This window comes from Salmo salar, chromosome ssa09, assembly GCF_905237065.1.
Source record: "Salmo salar chromosome ssa09, Ssal_v3.1, whole genome shotgun sequence".
Lineage (NCBI taxonomy): Eukaryota > Metazoa > Chordata > Actinopteri > Salmoniformes > Salmonidae > Salmo > Salmo salar.
Window position 1 is genome coordinate 49,942,521 of NC_059450.1, and position 19,547 is coordinate 49,962,067.

Here is a 19,547-nt window from a genome sequence, read left to right on the forward strand (position 1 = left end):
CCCAGGTCAGGTTGTGTTGTCTGTAGATAGAGACCCTCCCAGGTCAGTTTGTGTTGTCTGTAGATAGAGACCCTCCCAGGTCAGGTTGTGTTGTCTGTAGATAGAGACCCTCCCAGGTCAGGTTGTGTTGTCTGTAGATAGAGACCCTCCCAGGTCAGGTTGTGTTGTCTGTAGATAGAGACCCTCCCAGGTCAGGCTGTGTTGTCTGTAGATAGAGACCCTCCCAGGTCAGGTTGTGTTGTCTGTAGATAGAGACCCTCCCAGGTCATTGTGTTGTCTGTAGATAGAGACCCTCCCAGGTCAGGTTGTGTTGTCTGTAGATAGAGACCCTCCCAGGTCAGGCTGTGTTGTCTGTAGATAGAGACCCTCCCAGGTCAGGTTGTGTTGTCTGTAGATAGAGACCCTCCCAGGTCAGGTTGTGTTGTCTGTAGATAGAGACCCTCCCAGGTCAGGTTGTGTTGTCTGTAGATAGATACCCTCCCAGGTTGTGTTGTCTGTAGATAGAGACCCTCCCAGGCTGTGTTGTCTGTAGATAGAGACCCTCCCAGGTCAGATTGTGTTGTCTGTAGATAGAGACCCTCCCAGGTCAGGTTGTGTTGTCTGTAGATAGAGACCCTCCAAGGTCAGGCTGTGTTGTCTGTAGATAGAGACCCTCCCAGGTCAGGTTGTGTTGTCTGTAGATAGAGACCCTCCCAGGTTGTGTTGTCTGTAGATAGAGACCCTCCCAGGCTGTGTTGTCTGTAGATAGAGACCCTCCCAGGTCAGGTTGTGTTGTCTGTAGATAGAGACCCTCCCAGGTCAGGTTGTGTTGTCTGTAGATAGAGACCCTCCCAGGTCAGGTTGTGTTGTCTGTAGATAGAGACCCTCCCAGGTCAGGTTGTGTTGTCTGTAGATAGAGACCCTCCCAGGTCAGGCTGTGTTGTCTGTAGATAGAGACCCTCCTGGGTCAGGTTGTGTTGTCTGTAGATAGAGACCCTCCCTGGTTGTGTTGTCTGTAGATAGAGACCCTCCCAGGTCAGGTTGTGTTGTCTGTAGATAGAGACCCTCCAAGGTCAGGCTGTGTTGTCTGTAGATAGAGACCCTCCCAGGTCAGGTTGTGTTGTCTGTAGATAGAGACCCTCCCAGGTCAGGTTGTGTTGTCTGTAGATAGAGACCCTCCCTGGTTAGGTTGTGTTGTCTGTAGATAGAGACCCTCCCAGTTCAGGTTGTGTTGTCTGTAGATAGAGACCCTCCCAGGCTGTGTTGTCTTTAGATAGAGACCCTCCCAGGTTGTGTTGTCTGTAGATAGAGACCCTCCCAGGTCAGGTTGTGTTGTCTGTAGATAGTGACCCTCCCAGGTCAGGTTGTGTTGTCTGTAGATGGTGACCCTCCCAGGTCAGGTTGTGTTGTCTGTAGAAAAAGACCATCCCAGGTCGGGTTGTGTTGTCTGTAGATAGAGACCTTCCCAGGTCAGGATGTGTTGTCTGCAGATAGAGACCCTCCCAGGTTGTGTTGTCTGTAGATAGAGACCCTCCCAGGTTAGGTCGTGTTGTCTGTAGATAGAGACCCTCCCAGGTTGTGTTGTCTGTAGATAGAGACCCTCCCAGGTCAGGCTGTGTTGTCTGTAGATAGAGACCCTCCCAGGTTGTGTTGTCTGTAGATAGAGACCCTCCCAGGTCAGGTTGTGTTGTCTGTAGATAGAGACCCTCCCAGGTCAGGTTGTGTTGTCTGTAGATAGAGACCCTCCCAGGTCAGGTTGTGTTGTCTGTAGATAGAGACCCTCCCAGGTCAGGTTGTGTTGTCTGTAGATAGAGACCCTCCCAGGTCAGGTTGTGTTGTCTGTAGATAGAGACCCTCCCAGGTCAGGTTGTGTTGTCTGTAGATAGAGACCCTCCCAGGTCAGGTTGTGTTGTCTGTAGATAGAGACCCTCCCAGGTCAGGTTGTGTTGTCTGTAGATAGAGACCCTCCCAGGTCAGGCTGTGTTGTCTGTAGATAGAGACCCTCCCAGGTCAGGTTGTGTTGTCTGTAGACAGAGACCCTCCCAGGTCAGGTTGTGTTGTCTGTAGATAGAGACCCTCCCAGGTCAGGTTGTGTTGTCTGTAGATAGAGACCCTCCCAGGTCAGGCTGTGTTGTCTGTAGAAAAAGACCATCCCAGGTCAGGTTGTGTTGTCTGTAGATAGAGACCTTCCCAGGTCAGGATGTGTTGTCTGTAGATAGAGACCCTCCCAGGTTGTGTTGTCTGTAGATAGAGTCCCTCCCAGGTTAGGTCGTGTTGTTTGTAGATAGAGACCCTCCCAGGTTGTGTTGTCTGTAGATAGAGACCATCCCAGGTCAGGCTGTGTTGTCTGTAGATAGAGACCCTCCCAGGCTGAGTTGTCTGTAGATAGAGACCCTCCCAGGTCAGGTTGTGTTGTCTGTAGATAGAGACCCTCTCAGGTCAGGTTGTGTTGTCTGTAGATAGAGACCTTCCTAGGTCAGGCTCTGTTGTCTGTAGATAGAGACCCTCCCAGGTCAGGTTGTGTTGTCTGTAGATAGAGACCCTCCCAGGTTGTGTTGTCTGTAGATAGAGACCCTCCCAGGTTGTGTTGTCTGTAGTTAGAGACCCTCCCAGGTCAGGTTGTGTTGTCTGTAGATAGAGACCCTCCCAGGTTGTGTTGTCTGTAGATAGAGACCCTCCCGGGTCAAGTTGTGTTGTCTGTAGATAGAGACCCTCCCAGGTCAGGTTGTGTTGTCTGTAGATAGAGACCCTCCCAGGTTGTGTTGTCTGTAGACAGAGACCCTCCCAGGTTGTGTTGTCTGTAGATAGAGACCCTCCCAGGTCAGGTTGTGTTGTCTGTAGATAGAGACCCTCCCAGGTCAGGTTGTGTTGTCTGTAGATAGAGACCCTCCAAGGTCAGGCTGTGTTGTCTGTAGATAGAGACCCTCCCAGGTTGTGTTGTCTGTAGATAGAGACCCTCCCAGGTCAGGTTGTGTTGTCTGTAGATAGAGACCCTCCCAGGTTGTGTTGTCTGTAGACAGAGACCCTCCCAGGTTGTGTTGTCTGTAGATAGAGACCCTCCCAGGTCAGGTTGTGTTGTCTGTAGATAGAGACCCTCCCAGGTCAGGTTGTGTTGTCTGTAGATAGAGACCCTCCCAGGCTAGGTTGTGTTGTCTGTAGATAGAGACCCTCCCAGGTCAGGCTGTGTTGTCTGTAGATAGAGACCCTCCCAGGTCAGGCTGTGTTGTCTGTAGATAGAGACCCTCCCAGGTCAGGTTGTGTTGTCTGTAGATAGAGACCCTCCCAGGTCAGGTTGTGTTGTCTGTAGATAGAGACCCTCCAAGGTCAGGCTGTGTTGTCTGTAGATAGAGACCCTCCCAGGTCAGGTTGTGTTGTCTGTAGATAGAGACCCTCCCAGGTCAGGTTGTGTTGTCTGTAGATAGAGACCCTCCCAGGTCAGGTTGTGTTGTCTGTAGATAGAGACCCTCCCAGGTTGTGTTGTCTGTAGATAGAGACCCTCCTAGGTCAGGTTGTGTTGTCTGTAGATAGAGACCCTCCCAGGTCAGGTTGTGTTGTCTGTAGATAGAGACCCTCCCAGGTCAGGTTGTGTTGTCTGTAGATAGAGACCCTCCCAGGTCAGGTTGTGTTGTCTGTAGATAGAGACCCTCCCAGGTCAGGTTGTGTTGTCTGTAGATAGAGACCCTCCCAGGTCAGGTTGTGTTGTCTGTAGATAGAGACCCTCCCAGGTCAGGTTGTGTTGTCTGTAGATAGAGACCCTCCCAGGTCAGGTTGTGTTGTCTGTAGATAGAGACCCTCACAGGTCAGGCTGTGTTGTCTATAGATAGAGACCCTCCCGGGTCAGGCTGTGTAGCAGTTGTGGGTCGCCATGAGAGGTCTGAATGATCTAGAGAGAGAGCACAGCTTGTTGGGACTACAGACATGACCTACAGTGGACAAACATCAGGGCCAAATCCACCTTTTACTGCAGTAGTTCTCAGTAACACGTGCCCAAGGTCATGGGTATTACAGAAAATAACTGATGACCTATACTAATGTAACAACCAGGAAGTGTTGAAATAGCTTATTCAGAGTAAGTGACTTTGTTGACTGGAGTTGATTGTGAGTTTCCATGTTGAACGTCCGCCACTGTGATCTTAACTAATGCTAATGTCTAGATGGACGGGACTGGCAGACTCAACCTGCAGGAGTTCAGACATCTCTGGAACAAGATCAAACAGTGGCAGGTGAGAATGCTCTTCTTCATCATCATCATCATCATCATCATCAGAATACAGGGTTTATCTCCACTCCCAATGACACTGTAAATAGGGTCAGATTTGTAGATTTAATAAAAATGCTCTTGTTTCTCAGGGAATCTTTCAACACTATAGCTCGGACCAGGCTGGTATCATCAACAGCTACGAGATGAGAAATGCCATCAACGATGCAGGTCAGCTTCCAGATACAATAGAATAGAATACAATACAATACAATACAATAGAATAGAATAGAATCAGGTAGATTGTATCCTTGTTTCAGCATCTACAACAAGATGAAAAGACATGTCCTCTATAGCAGTGGTGTTAAGTACTTTCAAGTATTTTTACTTCAGTCGTTTTTTTGGGGTGTATCTGTACTTTACTATTTGTATTTTTGACAACTTTTACTTTACTACATTCGTAAAGAAAATAATGTACGTTTTACTCCATACATTTTCCCTGACACCCAAAAGTACTCGTTACATTTTGAATTTGCACACACTGTATATAGATTTTTTATACTGTATTATTGACTGTATGTTTTGTTTATTCCATGTGTAACTCTGTGTTGTTGTCTGTGTCGCACTGCTTTGCTTTATCTTGGCCAGGTCGCAGTTGTAAATGAGAACTTGTTCTCAACTGTCCTACCTGGTTAAATAAAGGTGAAATAAATAAATAAAAATGCTTAGTAGGACAGGAAAATGGTCCAATTCACACTCTTATCAAGAGAACATCCCTGGTCATCCCTACTGCCTCTGATCTGGAGGACTCACTAAACAGAGAACATCCCTGGTCATCCCCTGCCTCTGATCTGGAGGACTCACTAAACAGAGAACATCCCTGGTCTACTTCCTCTGATCTGGAGGACTCTCTAAACACACATGCTTTGTTTGTGCTACTTAAGTATATTTTAGCAATTGCATTTACTTTTGATAGTTAAGTATATTTAAAACAAAATACTTTTAGACTTTTACTCAAGTAGGATTTTCTTTTTTTAAAACATCTATTTTTTTTATTTAAACTTTATTTAACTAGGCAAGTCAGGAGTCCCTATGGGACTCCTAATCACGGCTGGTTGTGATAAAGCCTGGATTTCAACCAGGGTGTCTGTAGTGACGCCTCAAGCACTGAGATGCAGTGCCTTAGGCTGCTGCGCCACCCGGGACTTTCACTTTTAATTGAGTAATTTCCAGTTTACTTTTACTCAATTGGGTACTTTTTCCAAACACTGCCCTATAGAAAGCAAATAGCCGCCCTCTCGTTTCCAGGAAGGATATCATTTTCTTTATCTTCATAGGGTAATTGATAACCTTTACGTTCCAGAACACTTTCAGCATTGAGTACTACAGTAGATATACAGTGTATTCGGAAGGTATTCAGACCCTTCAACTTTTTTCACACTTTGTTACATTACAGCCTTATTCTAAAATGGATTTGTTTCCCCCCCCCCCATCAATCTACACATAATACCCCATAATGACATCACAATACCCCATAATGACAATGCAAAAACAGGTTTAGACATTTCTGCAAATGTATTAAAAATAAGATATGACATTTACATAAATATTCAGACCCTTTAGTCAGTACATCATTGAAGCACCTTTGGTAGTGATTACAACCTCGAGTCTTCTTGGGTATGATGCTACAAGCTTGGCACACCTGTATTTGGAAGGTGAACCTTCACCCCAGTCTGAGGTCCTGAGCGCTCTAGAGAATGTTTTAATCAAGGATCTCTCTGTACTTTGCTCCGTTCATCTTTCCCTCAATCCTGACTAGGATCCCCACAGCTGCCAGCACCATGCTTCACCGTAGGGATGGTGCCAGGTTTCCTCCAGACGTGTCATGTGCCTTTTACTGAGGAGTGGCTTCCGTCTATCATAAAAGCCTGATTGGTGGAGTGCTGCAGATGGTTGTCCTTCTGGAATGTTCTCCCATCTCCACAGAGGAACTCTGGAGCTCTGTCAGAGTGACCATCGGGTTCTTGGTCACCTGGAAATGGGGATTTGGATTCGTGGTTTTGACTTAAATCGTTGTACAGGCTAATGATTATGACGGCGAGTCTGATCTAACCATACATTTATATGTTGTGCCACTGGCCTGAGACGATCAAAGTTCTATATGTAACCTAGATGTAGCCTGGTAGGCTAACGTTAACTAGCTAGCTAACTTAGCTGGTTAATTGTTGCCCATGTGAGGAAGTTAGGCTAGCTACCCATAGCTAAAATGCTTGCTAGCCTCTCTAGGGTATGTGGGACGAAATCGTCCCACCTACTCAACAGCCAGTGGAATCGCGTGGCGCGATATTCAAATACCTTAGAAATGCTATTACTTCAATTTCTCAAACATATGACTATTTTAAAGACAAGACTCTCGTTAATCTAACCACACTGTCCGATTTCAAAAAGGCTTTACAACGAAAGCAAAACATTAGCAGAGTACCCAGCCAGAAATAATCAGACACCCATTTTTCAAGCTAGAATATAATGTCACATAAACCCAAACCACAGCTAAATGCAGCACTAACCTTTGATGATCTTCATCAGATGACACTCCTAGGACATTATGTTATACAATACATGCATGTTTTGTTCAATCAGGTTCATATTTATATCAAAAACCAGCTTTTTACATTAGCATGTGACGTTCAGAACTAGCATACCCACCGCAAACTTCCGGTGAATTTACTAAATTACTCACGATAAACGTTCACAAAAAACATAACAATTATTTTAAGAATTATAGATACAGAACTCCTTTATGCAATCGCTATGTCCGATTTTAAAATAGCTTTTCGGCAAAAGCACATTTTGCAATATTCTGAGTAGATAGCTCGCCATCACGGGCTAGCTATTTTGACACCCACCAAGTTTGGCACTCACCAAACTCAGATTTACTATAAGAAAAATTGGATTACCTTTGCTGTTCTTCGTCAGAATGCACTCCCAGGACTTCTACTTCAATAACAAATGTTTGGTTCAAAATAATCCATAGTTATGTTCAAATATCCTCTGTTTTGTTTGTGCGTTCAAGACACTATCCCAAGGGTAACGAAGGGTGACCCGCCCGGCGCGTATCGTGACAAAAAAAATCTAAATATTCCATTACTGTACTTCGAAGCATGTCAACCGCTGTTTAAAATCAATTTTTATGCGATTTTTCTCGTAAAAAAGCGATAATATTCCGACCAGGAAACCCTGTTTTCCTTCAAAGACTGAAAATCTAAAATGGACTCTTCACTTGCACGCACGCGCCCGTCTCATTGTTCTCAGATCGACCACTTTCCAAATGTGCTACTGTTTTTCAGCCATGGCCTGCAAAGTCATCATTCAACGTTCTGCCGCCTTCTGAGAGCCTATGGGTGCCTCACAAAGTGTCACGTTACAGCAGAGATCCTCAGTTTTCAATAAAGAGAGTGTAGAAGGCCAAGAAATGGTCAGAGAGGGCACTTCCTGTACAGAATCTTCTCAGGTTTTTGCCTGCCATATGAGTTCTGTTATACTCACAGACACCATTCAAACAGTTTTAGAAACTTTAGGGTGTTTTCTATCCAAATCAAACAATTATATGCATATTCTAGTTTCTGGGCAGTAGTAATAACCAGATTAAATCGTTTTTTTATCCGGCCGTGCAAATACTGCGCCCTACCCTAGAGAGGTTAACTTATGAAAACAAAAAGTAAAAGCTTTGAGAGCCATAGACCGGTCTGGCAAAGTGAAAGATAGGAGGACGGTATTGGCGTTGAACTAGTCTACAAGTAGGGTGAGTCTCCAATTGTTCTTTACTTGCTCCCACACACATAGAAATCAGTACCATGGACAGCCACATGATATTTAGCGACATGTATTGGACAAAATCGTTTTTTTTGGTATCATTAAGTTTGTTTTCAGTGTATTAAACTCAGCATATATAGCGCTCGTCCGCCTCTATTTTAACCACACCCAAAGTCCCACTTTGTTGCACAATGTTACCAGGGTCTATGCTCCAGGAATTCAAGCCCGAGGGATGAGGTAAGAAAAGTGTTCAAGAATATCTGTGACATTGTTAGAGGTCGTTTAAAAGTCAAGAGTAAATGTACCCAGACCCTAGAATTATCGTTAAATGGTGAGGCCGCCTGATAAGACTCCATCCACTCCACAGTCTAATCTCTACGTCCAATATATTTTACAGTCTTGTCACTACTCTGTTATTGTGTTCTTGTGCCCCTGTTCAGGCTTCCGTCTCAACAACCAGCTGTATGACATCATCACCATGCGTTACGCCAACGAGGGCATGAACATCGACTTTGACAGCTTCATCAGCTGTCTGGTCCGGCTCGAAGCCATGTTCAGTAAGTCACTGACGCACGTGCGTGCGTGTGTGCGTGACGCACGTGAACACACACACACACACACACACACACACACACACACACACACACACACACACACACACACACACTTCACCTTCGTATTCTGTCTGGTCCGGCTCGAAGCCATGTTTATGTTTTATTGATTGATTGATTGATTGATTGATGAAATGGGGTTTTTGTTTGCAGGGGCGTTCCAGGCCTTTGATCAGGATGGTATGATCAGACTTAGTGTCTTGGAGGTAAGCTGCTAATGCTAATGCTACATAGTATGGAGAATGATGATGAATAAGAAAAAGGTTAGGGGCTGTGTTGATACTGATAATACCCTCTATGTCTCCCCTCTATGTCCTAACGGATAATACCCCTTTATGTCTCTCCTCTATGTCCTAACTGATAATACCCCTCTATGTCCTAACTGATACTACCCCTCTATGTCCTAACTGATACTACCCCTCTATGTCTCTCCTCTATGTCCTAACTGATAATACCCCTCTATGTCCTAACTGATAATACCCCTCTATGTCTCTCCTCCATGTCCTAACTGATACTACCCCTCTATGTCTCACCTCTATGTCCTAACTGATAATACCCCTCTATGTCCTAACTGATACTACCCCTCTATGTCTCTCCTCTATGTCCTAACTGATAATACCCCTCTGTCTCCCCTCTATGTCCTAACTGATAATACCCCTCTATGTCCTAACTGATAATACCCCTCTATGTCCTAACTGATAATACCCCTATACGTTTCCCCTCTATGTCCTAACTGATAATACTCCTCTATGTCTCTCCTCTATGTCCTAACTGATACTACCCCTCTATGTCCTAACTGATAATACCCCTCTATGTCTCTCCTCTATGTCCTAACTGATAATACCCCTCTGTCTCCCCTCTATGTCCTAACTGATAATACCCCTCTATGTCCTAACTGATAATACCCCTCTATGTCCTAACTGATAATACCCCTATACGTTTCCCCTCTATGTCCTAACTGATAATACCCCTTTATGTCTCTCCTCTATGTCCTAACTGATAATACCCCTCTATGTCCTAACTGATACTACCCCTCTATGTCCTAACTGATAATACCCCTCTATGTCTCTCCTCTATGTCCTAACTGATAATACCCCTCTGTCTCCGCTCTATGTCCTAACTGATAATACCCCAATATGTCCTAACTGATAATACCCCTCTATGTCCTAACTGATAATACCCCTATACGTTTCCCCTCTATGTCCTAACTGATAATACCCCTCTATGTCTCCCCTCTATGTCCTAACTGATAACACCCCTCTATGTCCTAACTGATAATACTCCTCTATGTCCTAACGGATAATACCCCTCTATGTCTCCCCTCTATGTCCTAACTGATAATACCCCTCTATGTCTCCCCTCTATGTCCTAACTGATAATACCCCTCTATGTCTCCCCTCTATGTCCTAACTGATAATACTCCACTATGTCCTAACTGATACTACCCCTCCATGTCTCTCCTCTATGTCCTAACTGATAACACCCCTCTACGTCCTAACTGAGAATACCCCTCTATGTCTCTCCTCTATGTCCTAACTGATAATACCCCTCTATGTCTCCCCTCTATGTCCTAACTGATAATACCCCTCTCTGTCTCTCCTCATTGTGCAGTGGCTCCAGTTGACCATGTATGCCTAGATTGCCAGACAGGTCTTCTCAGCCGGATGACCTCCCAGGTGAGACCCGTCCCACATGAAGAACAGAGCAGAACTACAGACCAGAATGTACTGACTGTACCAAAACGTAGCCCTAACCCTACCCGTACCACCAGCTCCTTCCTGTTCACCTCACTTGAACCCCAGTCCTCACAGACTGCTACCTTCCAGTCCTCACATTAAACTGCTACCTTCCATTCCTCACATTAGACTGCTACCTTCCAGTCCTCACATTAGACTGCTACTTTCCAGTCCTCACATTAGACTGCTACCTTCCAGTCCTCACATTAGACTGCTACCTTCCAGTCCTCACATTAGACTGCTACCTTCCAGTCCTCACATTAGACTGCTACCTTCCAGTCCTCACATTAGACTGCTACCTTCCAGTCCTCACATTAGACTGCTACCTTCGAGTCCTCACATTAGACTGCTACCAGTCCAGTCCTCACATTAGACTGCTACCTACCAGTCCTCACAATAGACTGCTACCAGTCCAGTCCTCACAATAGACTGCTACCAGTCCAGTCCTCACAATAGACTGCTACCAGTCCAGTCCTCACAATAGACTGCTACCAGTCCAGTCCTCACAATAGACTGCTACCGTCCAGTCCTCACAATAGACTGCTACCAGTCCAGTCCTCACAATAGACTGCTACCAGTCCAGTCCTCACAATAGACTGCTACCTTCCAGTCCTCACAATAGACTGCTACCTTCCAGTCCTCACAATAGACTGCTACCTTCCAGTCCTCACATTAGACTGCTACCTTCCAGTCCTCACATTAGACTGCTACCAGTCCAGTCCTCACAATAGACTGCTACCAGTCCAGTCCTCACAATAGACTGCTACCAGTCCAGTCCTCACAATAGACTGCTACCAATCCAGTCCTCACAATAGACTGCTACCAGTCCAGTCCTCACAATAGACTGCTACCAGTCCAGTCCTCACAATAGACTGCTACCTTCCAGTCCTCACAGACTGCTACCTCCCAGTCCTCACATTAGACTGCTACCTCCCAGTCCTCACATTAGACTGCTACCTCCCAGTCCTCACATTAGACTGCTACCTCCCAGTCCTCACATTAGACTGCTACCTCCCAGTCCTCACATTAGACTGCTACCTCCCAGTCCTCACATTAGACTGCTACCTTCCAGTCCTCACATTAGACTGCTACCTTCCAGTCCTCACATTAGACTGCTACCTACCAGTCCTCACATTAGACTGCTACCTTCCAGTCCTCACATTAGACTGCTACCTACCAGTCCATACCAGTTAGCCAACCTTATCCTCTTCCCTCTCTCTAGGTCTCTGGCTTCTCTAATTTCCTCTCCTGACCATGTCCCAGTATTGCTGAAACAGTCTCTTCTGAGTCGGCCATGTTTTTTTGTAACACCCCCCACACTCCTTACCAGATATACCGTTCTCTCTCTCAGGCATTAAACACACATAACCTCTCTTTTTCTGTCACCATACCTCACAGAGCCACCTCTCCATAACCCATCGAATATCTCTTAAAATATTCTGTTTTATTTACACTACTCCAACCCTCCCCTATCCTACCGACTGAATAGGTTCCCTCGTTACCACCTACCACCCTCGACGTCTCCCCTATTCCACCTACCACCCTTATCGTCTCCCCTATACCACCTACCACCCTCAACGTCTCCCCTATACCACCCTTAACGTCTCCCCTATACCACCCTTAACGTCTCCCCTATACCACCTACCACCCTCGACGTCTCCCCTATACCACCTACCATCCTCAGTCTCCCCTATACCACCTACCACCCTCAACGTCTCCCCTATACCACCTACCATCCTCAAAGTCTCCGCTATACCACCTACCACCCTCAACGTCTCCCCTATACCACCTACCACCTTCGACGTCTCCCCTATACCACCTTCGACGTCTCCCCTATACCACCTACCACCCACGACATCTCCCCTATACCACCTACCACCCTCAACGTCTCCCCTATACCACCTACCACCTTCGACGTCTCCCCTATACCACCTACCACCTTCGACGTCTCCCCTATACCACCTACCACCCACGACATCTCCCCTATACCACCTACCACCCTTACCGTCTCCCCTATACCACCTCCACCCACGACGTCTCCCCTATACCACCCTCAACGTCTCCACTATACCACCCTTAACGTCTCCCCTATACCACCTACCATCCTCGACGTCTCCCCTATACCACCTAACACCCTCAACGTTTCCCCTATACCACCTACCACCCTCGACGTCTCCCCTATACCACCTACCATCCTCGACGTCTCCCCTATACCACCTACCACCCTCAACGTCTCCCCTATACCACCTACCACCCTCGACGTCTCCCCTATACCACCTACCACCCTCGACGTCTCCCCCATGCCACCTACCACCCTCGACGTCTCCCCTATACCACCTACCACCCTCGACGTCTCCCCTATACCACCTACCACCCTCGACGTCTCCCCTATACCACCTACCACCCTCAACGTCTCCCCTATACCACCCTCAACATCTCCCCTATACATCCCTCAACATCTCCCCTATACCACCTACCACCCTTACCGTCTCCCCTATACCACCTACCACCCTCGACGTCTCTCCTATACCACCTACCACCCTCGACGTCTCCCCTATACCACCTACCACCCTTACCGTCTCCCCTATACCAGTCTCAACATCTCCCCTATACCACCTACCACCCTCGACGTTTCCCTATACCACCCACGTCGTCTCCCCTATACCACCTACCACCCTCGACGTCTCCCCTATACCACCTACCACCCTCGACGTCTCCCCTATACCACCTACCACCCTCGACGTCTCCCCTATACCACCTACCACCCTCAACATCTCCCCTATACCACCCTCAACGTCTCCCCTATACCACCCTCAACGTCTCCCCTATACCACCCTCAACGTCTCCCCTATACCACCTATCATCCTTAACATTTGATAACCCACCCTGACACGATGCGCTGTCAAGTACCTTCTCCAAATCGCTCCAGTGAAGACCACGGTTCTCTCATGGCCAATGGATGAACTGGAGATGTTGGAAAAGGACCAGTTCTTCCTTCCTTCAGTCTTGGACTTCCTGACTCAACACCGGACTGGTTGGTCCGTGGGAATTGGAACAAACCCCCCTATCAGCTCTGAAACACTGGTGTCAGAGAAACGGCTATAGAATCCAATGGATGGATGAGACGCAGAATGGGACAGACAGAACCTGCCAACAACATTCCTCCCTCTTACCCTCCGCTGTACGACCAGGACCAGGCAGAACCCTCCCTAGCTCCTCCTCCTCACCCCCCGCTGTACGACCAGGACCAGGCAGAACCCTCCCTAGCTCCTCCTCCTCACCCCCCGCTGTACGACCAGGACCAGGCAGAACCCTCCCTAGCTCCTCCTCCTCACCCCCCGCTGTACGACCAGGACCAGGCAGAACCCTCCCTAGCTCCTCCTCCTCACCCCCCGCTGTACGACCAGGACCAGGCAGAACCCTCCCTAGCTCCTCACCCTCCGCTGTACGACCAGGACCAGGCAGAAACCTCCCTGGCTCCTCACCCTCCGCTGTACGACCAGGACCAGACAGAAGCTTCCCTAGCCTGCTGAAGAGCTCCCTACAGGGTGGGTTCAACATGTGGAGTTGTGAATGACTATTGGGTTGGACTTGTTGTGGTTTTTAAAGTTTTGGTCAAATGAGTGTAATGCATTTTTAAACATTTTAACCCAATAAATAATTGTGTAGTTATTGGTTGGACACATTTTTTTTTGGCTTTATTAAATGAATGTAGAAGCAGTAAAATCTGTTTAATTTAGTTAAACTGCTGCTCTGTCTGAATGCTTCAGTTCAAGACAATATTTTCAACACAACCACAGATGAAAGACAAAAACTAACAGGCCGTAGAATTTTTTTTCCATTTTTTATTTTTTTAAATAATGATAACATTTTCTGAAAAATAAAATAACGAACAAGTTCACAACTGTTGGCAAGAACTAAAAACAAACTCGTCAAAGAAACTCAGGAATGTCCAGGTAAGAGGACGACTGTATGTTTTCCCCTCAAATAACAGAAGAAGAGTTACACATGTCTGGAGGTATGTCTTCTCCAACGAAAAGCGCCGGGCGGCTGTTAAAGAACACAGGTTGAACAGAGATCTCGCCTCAGCCGAACACATACCTACAACAGCACCATGTACAACCCCAGAGCTGCCACTACATGAATAAGGAGCGTTACCACGACAAAGTCGGTTCAACTTTCTATATATTTTTTTTTTCTCACATTGATTACAATTTAAAATGTAAAAAAAAACGTGTTTTATAACACTATAAAATAAAAAACATGTTTGAAAAGAAAAAAGGCATGATGGATCAACGTATCAGCTTGATGTGTGTGATATGTGTGTGTTGTGTGTCATGTGTATATTGGTTTGGGTGTGTGTGTGTGTGTGTGTGTGTGTGTGTGTGTGTGTGTGTGTGTGTGTGTGTGTGTGTGTGTGTGTGTGTGTGTGCATGGGGGGGTGGATCCTGATTCTGTTCATCTGGGCTCTTCAACCCCTCAACACACCGTCTCTATACCATCTTCATCTCTACACAAACGGCCGTGTTTCAAAACAAACCCTTACTTACGGTGGAATAGATACACCCTATTTTAAAATAAACACACCCAGATACTGTAAGAGTTCCACGAAAGATGCACAGCAATATCCAACAATTACTGGTAAGTACAAACTCACTCATTCAGAAAAAAAAAACTAAAACAGTGATTCTTTTGAATTTCTCTCACGTCTGTTTTTAATGGTGAGGACAAATTAACTACGCTCAACATAAACGACTGTTCAGGCATAGGAACACAGTGAACTAGAGCACATTCTAGAACCGACACTAGAGCACATTCTATAACCGACACTAGAGCACCTTCTAGAACCGACACTAGAGCACATTCTAGAACCGACACTAGAACCTATTCTAGAGCACATTCTAGAACCGACACTAGAACACACACCATTATGTCCCTCAGTTCCTCATCACTGCAAAACCACATTTTCAAATGGCAATCTCAGACACTTTACACTGTCCTTCAACAAACACCAAAATATCAAGGACCAACCACACCAAACGCCAGAAAGAAAAAGATCAAGACCCCTGTTAAAATAAACTAAGAAAACGAGATGGTAGTGAGGGGGGGGGGAAATCTAGTGACAAGACATCACTCTCAAAAACAGACAAAAAAAATACTTCTTAAAACGCCTGAAATTACACTCCATTGCACTGAAATATGTCTCAGAAAAATCTAGGTCATGACATCATTAAAGCTAGTCTAAGTCTGATGAATGAGTGAATCACAGCTGTATAAAGAGGTTTGACAAAAACAAACCAAGAGAAGAGTTGCAACAAGACACAACAGCATCCCGACTTCCCTCCAAACACAAGATACTAGCATCCCGACTTCCCTCCAAACACAAGACACTAGCATCCCGACTTCCCTCCAAACACAAGACACTAGCATCCCGACTTCCCTCCAAACACAAGACACTGACTTCCCTCCAAACACAAGACACTGACTTCCCTCCAAACACAAGACACTGACTTCCCTCCAAACACAAGACACTAGCATCCCGACTTCCCGCCAAACACAACAAGACACCAGCATCCCGACTTCCCTCCAAACACAAGACACTAGCATCCCGACTTCCCTCCAAACACAAGACACTAGCATCCCGACTTCCCTCCAAACACAACAAGACACTAGCATCCCGACTTCCCTCCAAACACAACAAGACACTAGCATCCCGACTTCCCTCCAAACACAACAAGACACTAGCATCCCGACTTCCCTCCAAACACAAGATACTAGCATCCCGACTTCCCTCCAAACAAAACAAGACATACAGTGGCAACATTGTCTTTATAAAACTGAGGGTTGGATTCATTTAAAAAAACATCTATTTGCAGCCGTTTGAATAGAAAACATAACAATGACTCTTTCAGACCTGGTTTCTTTGCTTGGTGAACAGTCAGTTAGTCCTTTTGTATTATTTGGTCAGTTGACCATTAAGCAGTGTTCGTTTATTCATGAGAGAACCATGGAGAGGAAGAGATGTGTTTTAGTTGGTAAAAAAAATAAAAAACTAGAACACATCTCTCCTTTCATAACATAACCACAGATTCATCATCATTATTCTCTGGTATGGATGGTCACCTTAGCCTGGATACCAGTCGGTTTGTGCTATCGTTCTACTTCCTCGTCAATGCCTAACATTGGCAAGAAGTGGAACGTTAGCACCAAAACAGGTCTGGTTTTCAGGCTAGTAGTCACCTGGCACCAAGCTGAAATCACCCCACTCAGCCGCTTCAACGATACGCTCGTCATTCAGACTGGTTCAACCAGGTGACCTTATAGACTGGGTTGCCCCAATATGGGAGGGGGGGGTCAGGAGCGTAAGACTCCCTCAGGGTTGGGCTGGTTTACTCCACTCCTCTTCCACGTGTTGCAGCATGTGCCTTGGAGCCCCCTGTAGGACAGGAGACAGAACGTTATTTTAATTTAATAAGACAACACAGGAAGAATCAACTATGATCCCTCTACGTCTGACGAACTAATACGACCCATAACAGTCACAGCTCTGACGGACTAATACGACCCATAACAGTCACAGCTCTGACGGACTAATACGACCCATAACAGTCACAGCTCTACATCTGACGGACTAATACGACCCACAACAGTCACAGCTCTACGTCTGACGGACTAATACGACCCACAACAGTCACAGCTCTGACGGACTAATACGACCCATAACAGTCACAGCTCTGACGGACTAATACGACCCATAACAGTCACAGCTCTGACGGACTAATACGACCCATAACAGTCACAGCTCTGACGGACTAATACAACCCATAACAGTCACAGCTCTACATCTGACGGACTAATACGACCCATAACAGTCACAGCTCTGACGTCTGACAGACTAATACGACCCATAACAGTCACAGCTCTGACGTCTGACGGACTAATACGACCCATAACAGTCACAGCTCTACGTCTGACGGACTAATAGGACCCATAACAGTCACAGCTCTACGTCTGACGGACTAATACGACCCATAACAGTCACAGATCTACGTCTGACGGACTAATACGACCCATAACAGTCACAGATCTACGTCTGACGGACTAATACGACCCATAACAGTCACAGCTCTACCTATTTTTTATTTATTGTTTATTTCACCTTTATTTAACCAGGTAGGCTAGTTGAGAACAAGTTCTCATTTGCAACTGCGACCTGGCCAAGATAAAGCATAGCAATTCGACACATACAAAAACACAGAGTTACACATGGAATAAACAAAACATACAGTCAATAATACAGTAGAACAAAACAAAAAGTCTATATACAGTGAGTGCAAATGAGGTAAGTTAAGGCAATAAATAGGCCATGGTGGCAAAGTAATTATTAATATAGCAATTAAACACTGGAATGGTAGATGTGCAGAAGATGAATGCGCAAGTAGAGATACTGGGGTGCAAAGGAGCAAGATAAATAAATACAGTATGGGGATGAAGTAGGTAGATAGATGGGCTGTTTACAGATGGGCTCTGACGGACTAATATGTCCTATAACAGTCACAGCAGTCTGTCTGTGTGTTACAGCCTGATTGTCTTGCGTAGGAACACTCAAAGTCATACCTGCTTGGAGCCGTTGCGAGCAGTGAAATACTCATCGCAGTTCTTCCATCGACACTTGAGGTTCTGTGTGTTGGGAGAGACGTGGTCTTGGAGCAGGTGCTGTTGAAGGTGCTCCAACACTCCAAAGATCAGAGAACAGCCATGCCACTGGCAGGAGAGAAGAGACAGGGGAGGGAGTTAGATCAGAGAACAGCCATGCCACTGGTAGCACAGAAGAGACAGGGGAGGGAGTTCGATCAGAGAACAGCCATGCCACTGGGAGGAGAGAAGAGACAGGGGGGGGGAGTTAGACCAGAGAACAGCCATGCCACTGGGAGGGAGTTAGATCAGAGAACAGCCATGCCACTGGGAGGACAGAAGAGACAGGGGGACAATAAGACACTGAACCAAACACAGCATTCAGAAAGTGGGACCTACTAACAACTAAAAACCCCACCGAGCCATAAAGAAAAAGACCAATCCTCTACTTGTTGATTTAGTATAGATTTAACTTGAGTTATCCCAGTAGAACATTCCCATCCCAGTAGAACATTCCCATCCCAGTAGAACATTCCCATCCCATCCCCAGTTTCCCCCGTCTCACCCGGCAGTGATAGTTCTGGATCAGGCTCAGTTTGACCGCCTGCACACTGCCGTCATAGCAACCGGTGTAGATCTAAAAAAATAAAATAAAAAATAAATAAAATAAAAAATAAATAAAAAAAAAAACACAGACGAACGTCAGTGATCACGTTGTTACGTAACGTTCCACCAGTCAAGTTTTTTTTAATGTCTGTGCGTATTTGGACTGAGGACAGAGGACTCACCATACTCTTGTGGATAGCCATACACATCACCATGTCCGCGTGTCCACCGTACACCTGCAGACGATCATGTGACTGTTTGGGGGGGTGGAGTTAGATAAAATTCAGGGCATTAATTACGGCATAAAAAAAAAATGTAAAAAATGGTGATTGTACAGTCTGGCTTTAATGTGGAGGGACAGACACATGGCACCCAGCTCTACAGTGGGTTGGAGAGAGGAGACTGACCTGTAGTTCGTAGACACGGACCAGTTTGTCAAGACAGGCAGTGACCATCACCTTCCCCAGGATGGCTACCACTGTGACAGCATGACTATGTCCTTTATAGATACGCACCAACTCTCCAGTCTAGAGAGAGAGAGAGAGAGAGAGACCCATACCACTAAATAACCAGATTAGAGGCCATAGGAAACATGTGACCAGATTAGAGACCATAGGAAACATGTGACCAGATTAGAGACCATAGGAAACATCTGACCAGATTAGAGTCCAGATTAGAGCCCATAGGAAACATGTGACCAGATAAGAGACCAGATTAGAGATCAGATTATAGACCATAGGAAACATGACCAGATTAGAGACCATAGGAAACATGTGACCAGATTAGAGACCATAGGAAACATGTGACCAGATTAAAGACCATAGGAAACATGTGACCAGATTAGAGACCATAGGAAACATGTGACCAGATAAGAGACCAGATTAGAGACCATAGGAAACATGTGACCAGATAAGAGACCAGATTAGAGACCATAGGAAACATGTGACCAGATAAGAGATCAGATTAGAG

The 19,547-nt window shown here is 45.9% G+C and overlaps 2 protein-coding genes across 5 annotated transcripts in view; one reads left to right on the plus strand and one right to left on the minus strand.

Moving 5' to 3' along the window:
- capn3a (calpain 3a, (p94)) overlaps nt 1-14,018 on the plus strand; it is a 233,087-nt gene extending 219,069 nt beyond the window's left edge. For both annotated transcript variants that reach the window (XM_045723776.1, XM_045723775.1), the window contains 6 exons: nt 4,134-4,202; nt 4,330-4,408; nt 8,431-8,547; nt 8,755-8,807; nt 10,213-10,277; nt 11,560-14,018. In XM_045723776.1, coding sequence (XP_045579732.1) covers nt 4,134-4,202; nt 4,330-4,408; nt 8,431-8,547; nt 8,755-8,807; nt 10,213-10,239 — 345 coding nt within the window. In that variant the 3' untranslated portion in view covers nt 10,240-10,277; nt 11,560-14,018. The remainder of the gene's footprint in view (nt 1-4,133; nt 4,203-4,329; nt 4,409-8,430; nt 8,548-8,754; nt 8,808-10,212; nt 10,278-11,559) is intronic.
- A 2,665-nt stretch (nt 14,019-16,683) lies between these two features.
- The window catches only part of znf106a (zinc finger protein 106a), a 34,799-nt gene continuing 31,935 nt past the window's right edge, over nt 16,684-19,547 (minus strand). Inside the window, exons 16-20 of one of the 3 annotated variants that reach the window (XM_045723774.1) lie at nt 18,986-19,105; nt 18,761-18,832; nt 18,538-18,609; nt 17,955-18,101; nt 16,684-16,773 (exon numbers count right to left, since the gene is read on the minus strand). In XM_045723774.1, coding sequence (XP_045579730.1) covers nt 16,711-16,773; nt 17,955-18,101; nt 18,538-18,609; nt 18,761-18,832; nt 18,986-19,105 — 474 coding nt within the window. In that variant the 3' untranslated portion in view covers nt 16,684-16,710. Of the gene's footprint in view, nt 16,774-17,954; nt 18,102-18,225; nt 18,300-18,537; nt 18,610-18,760; nt 18,833-18,985; nt 19,106-19,547 lie in introns of those variants that run through there. The other 2 variants (XM_045723773.1, XM_045723772.1) reach the window with 2 other exon arrangements.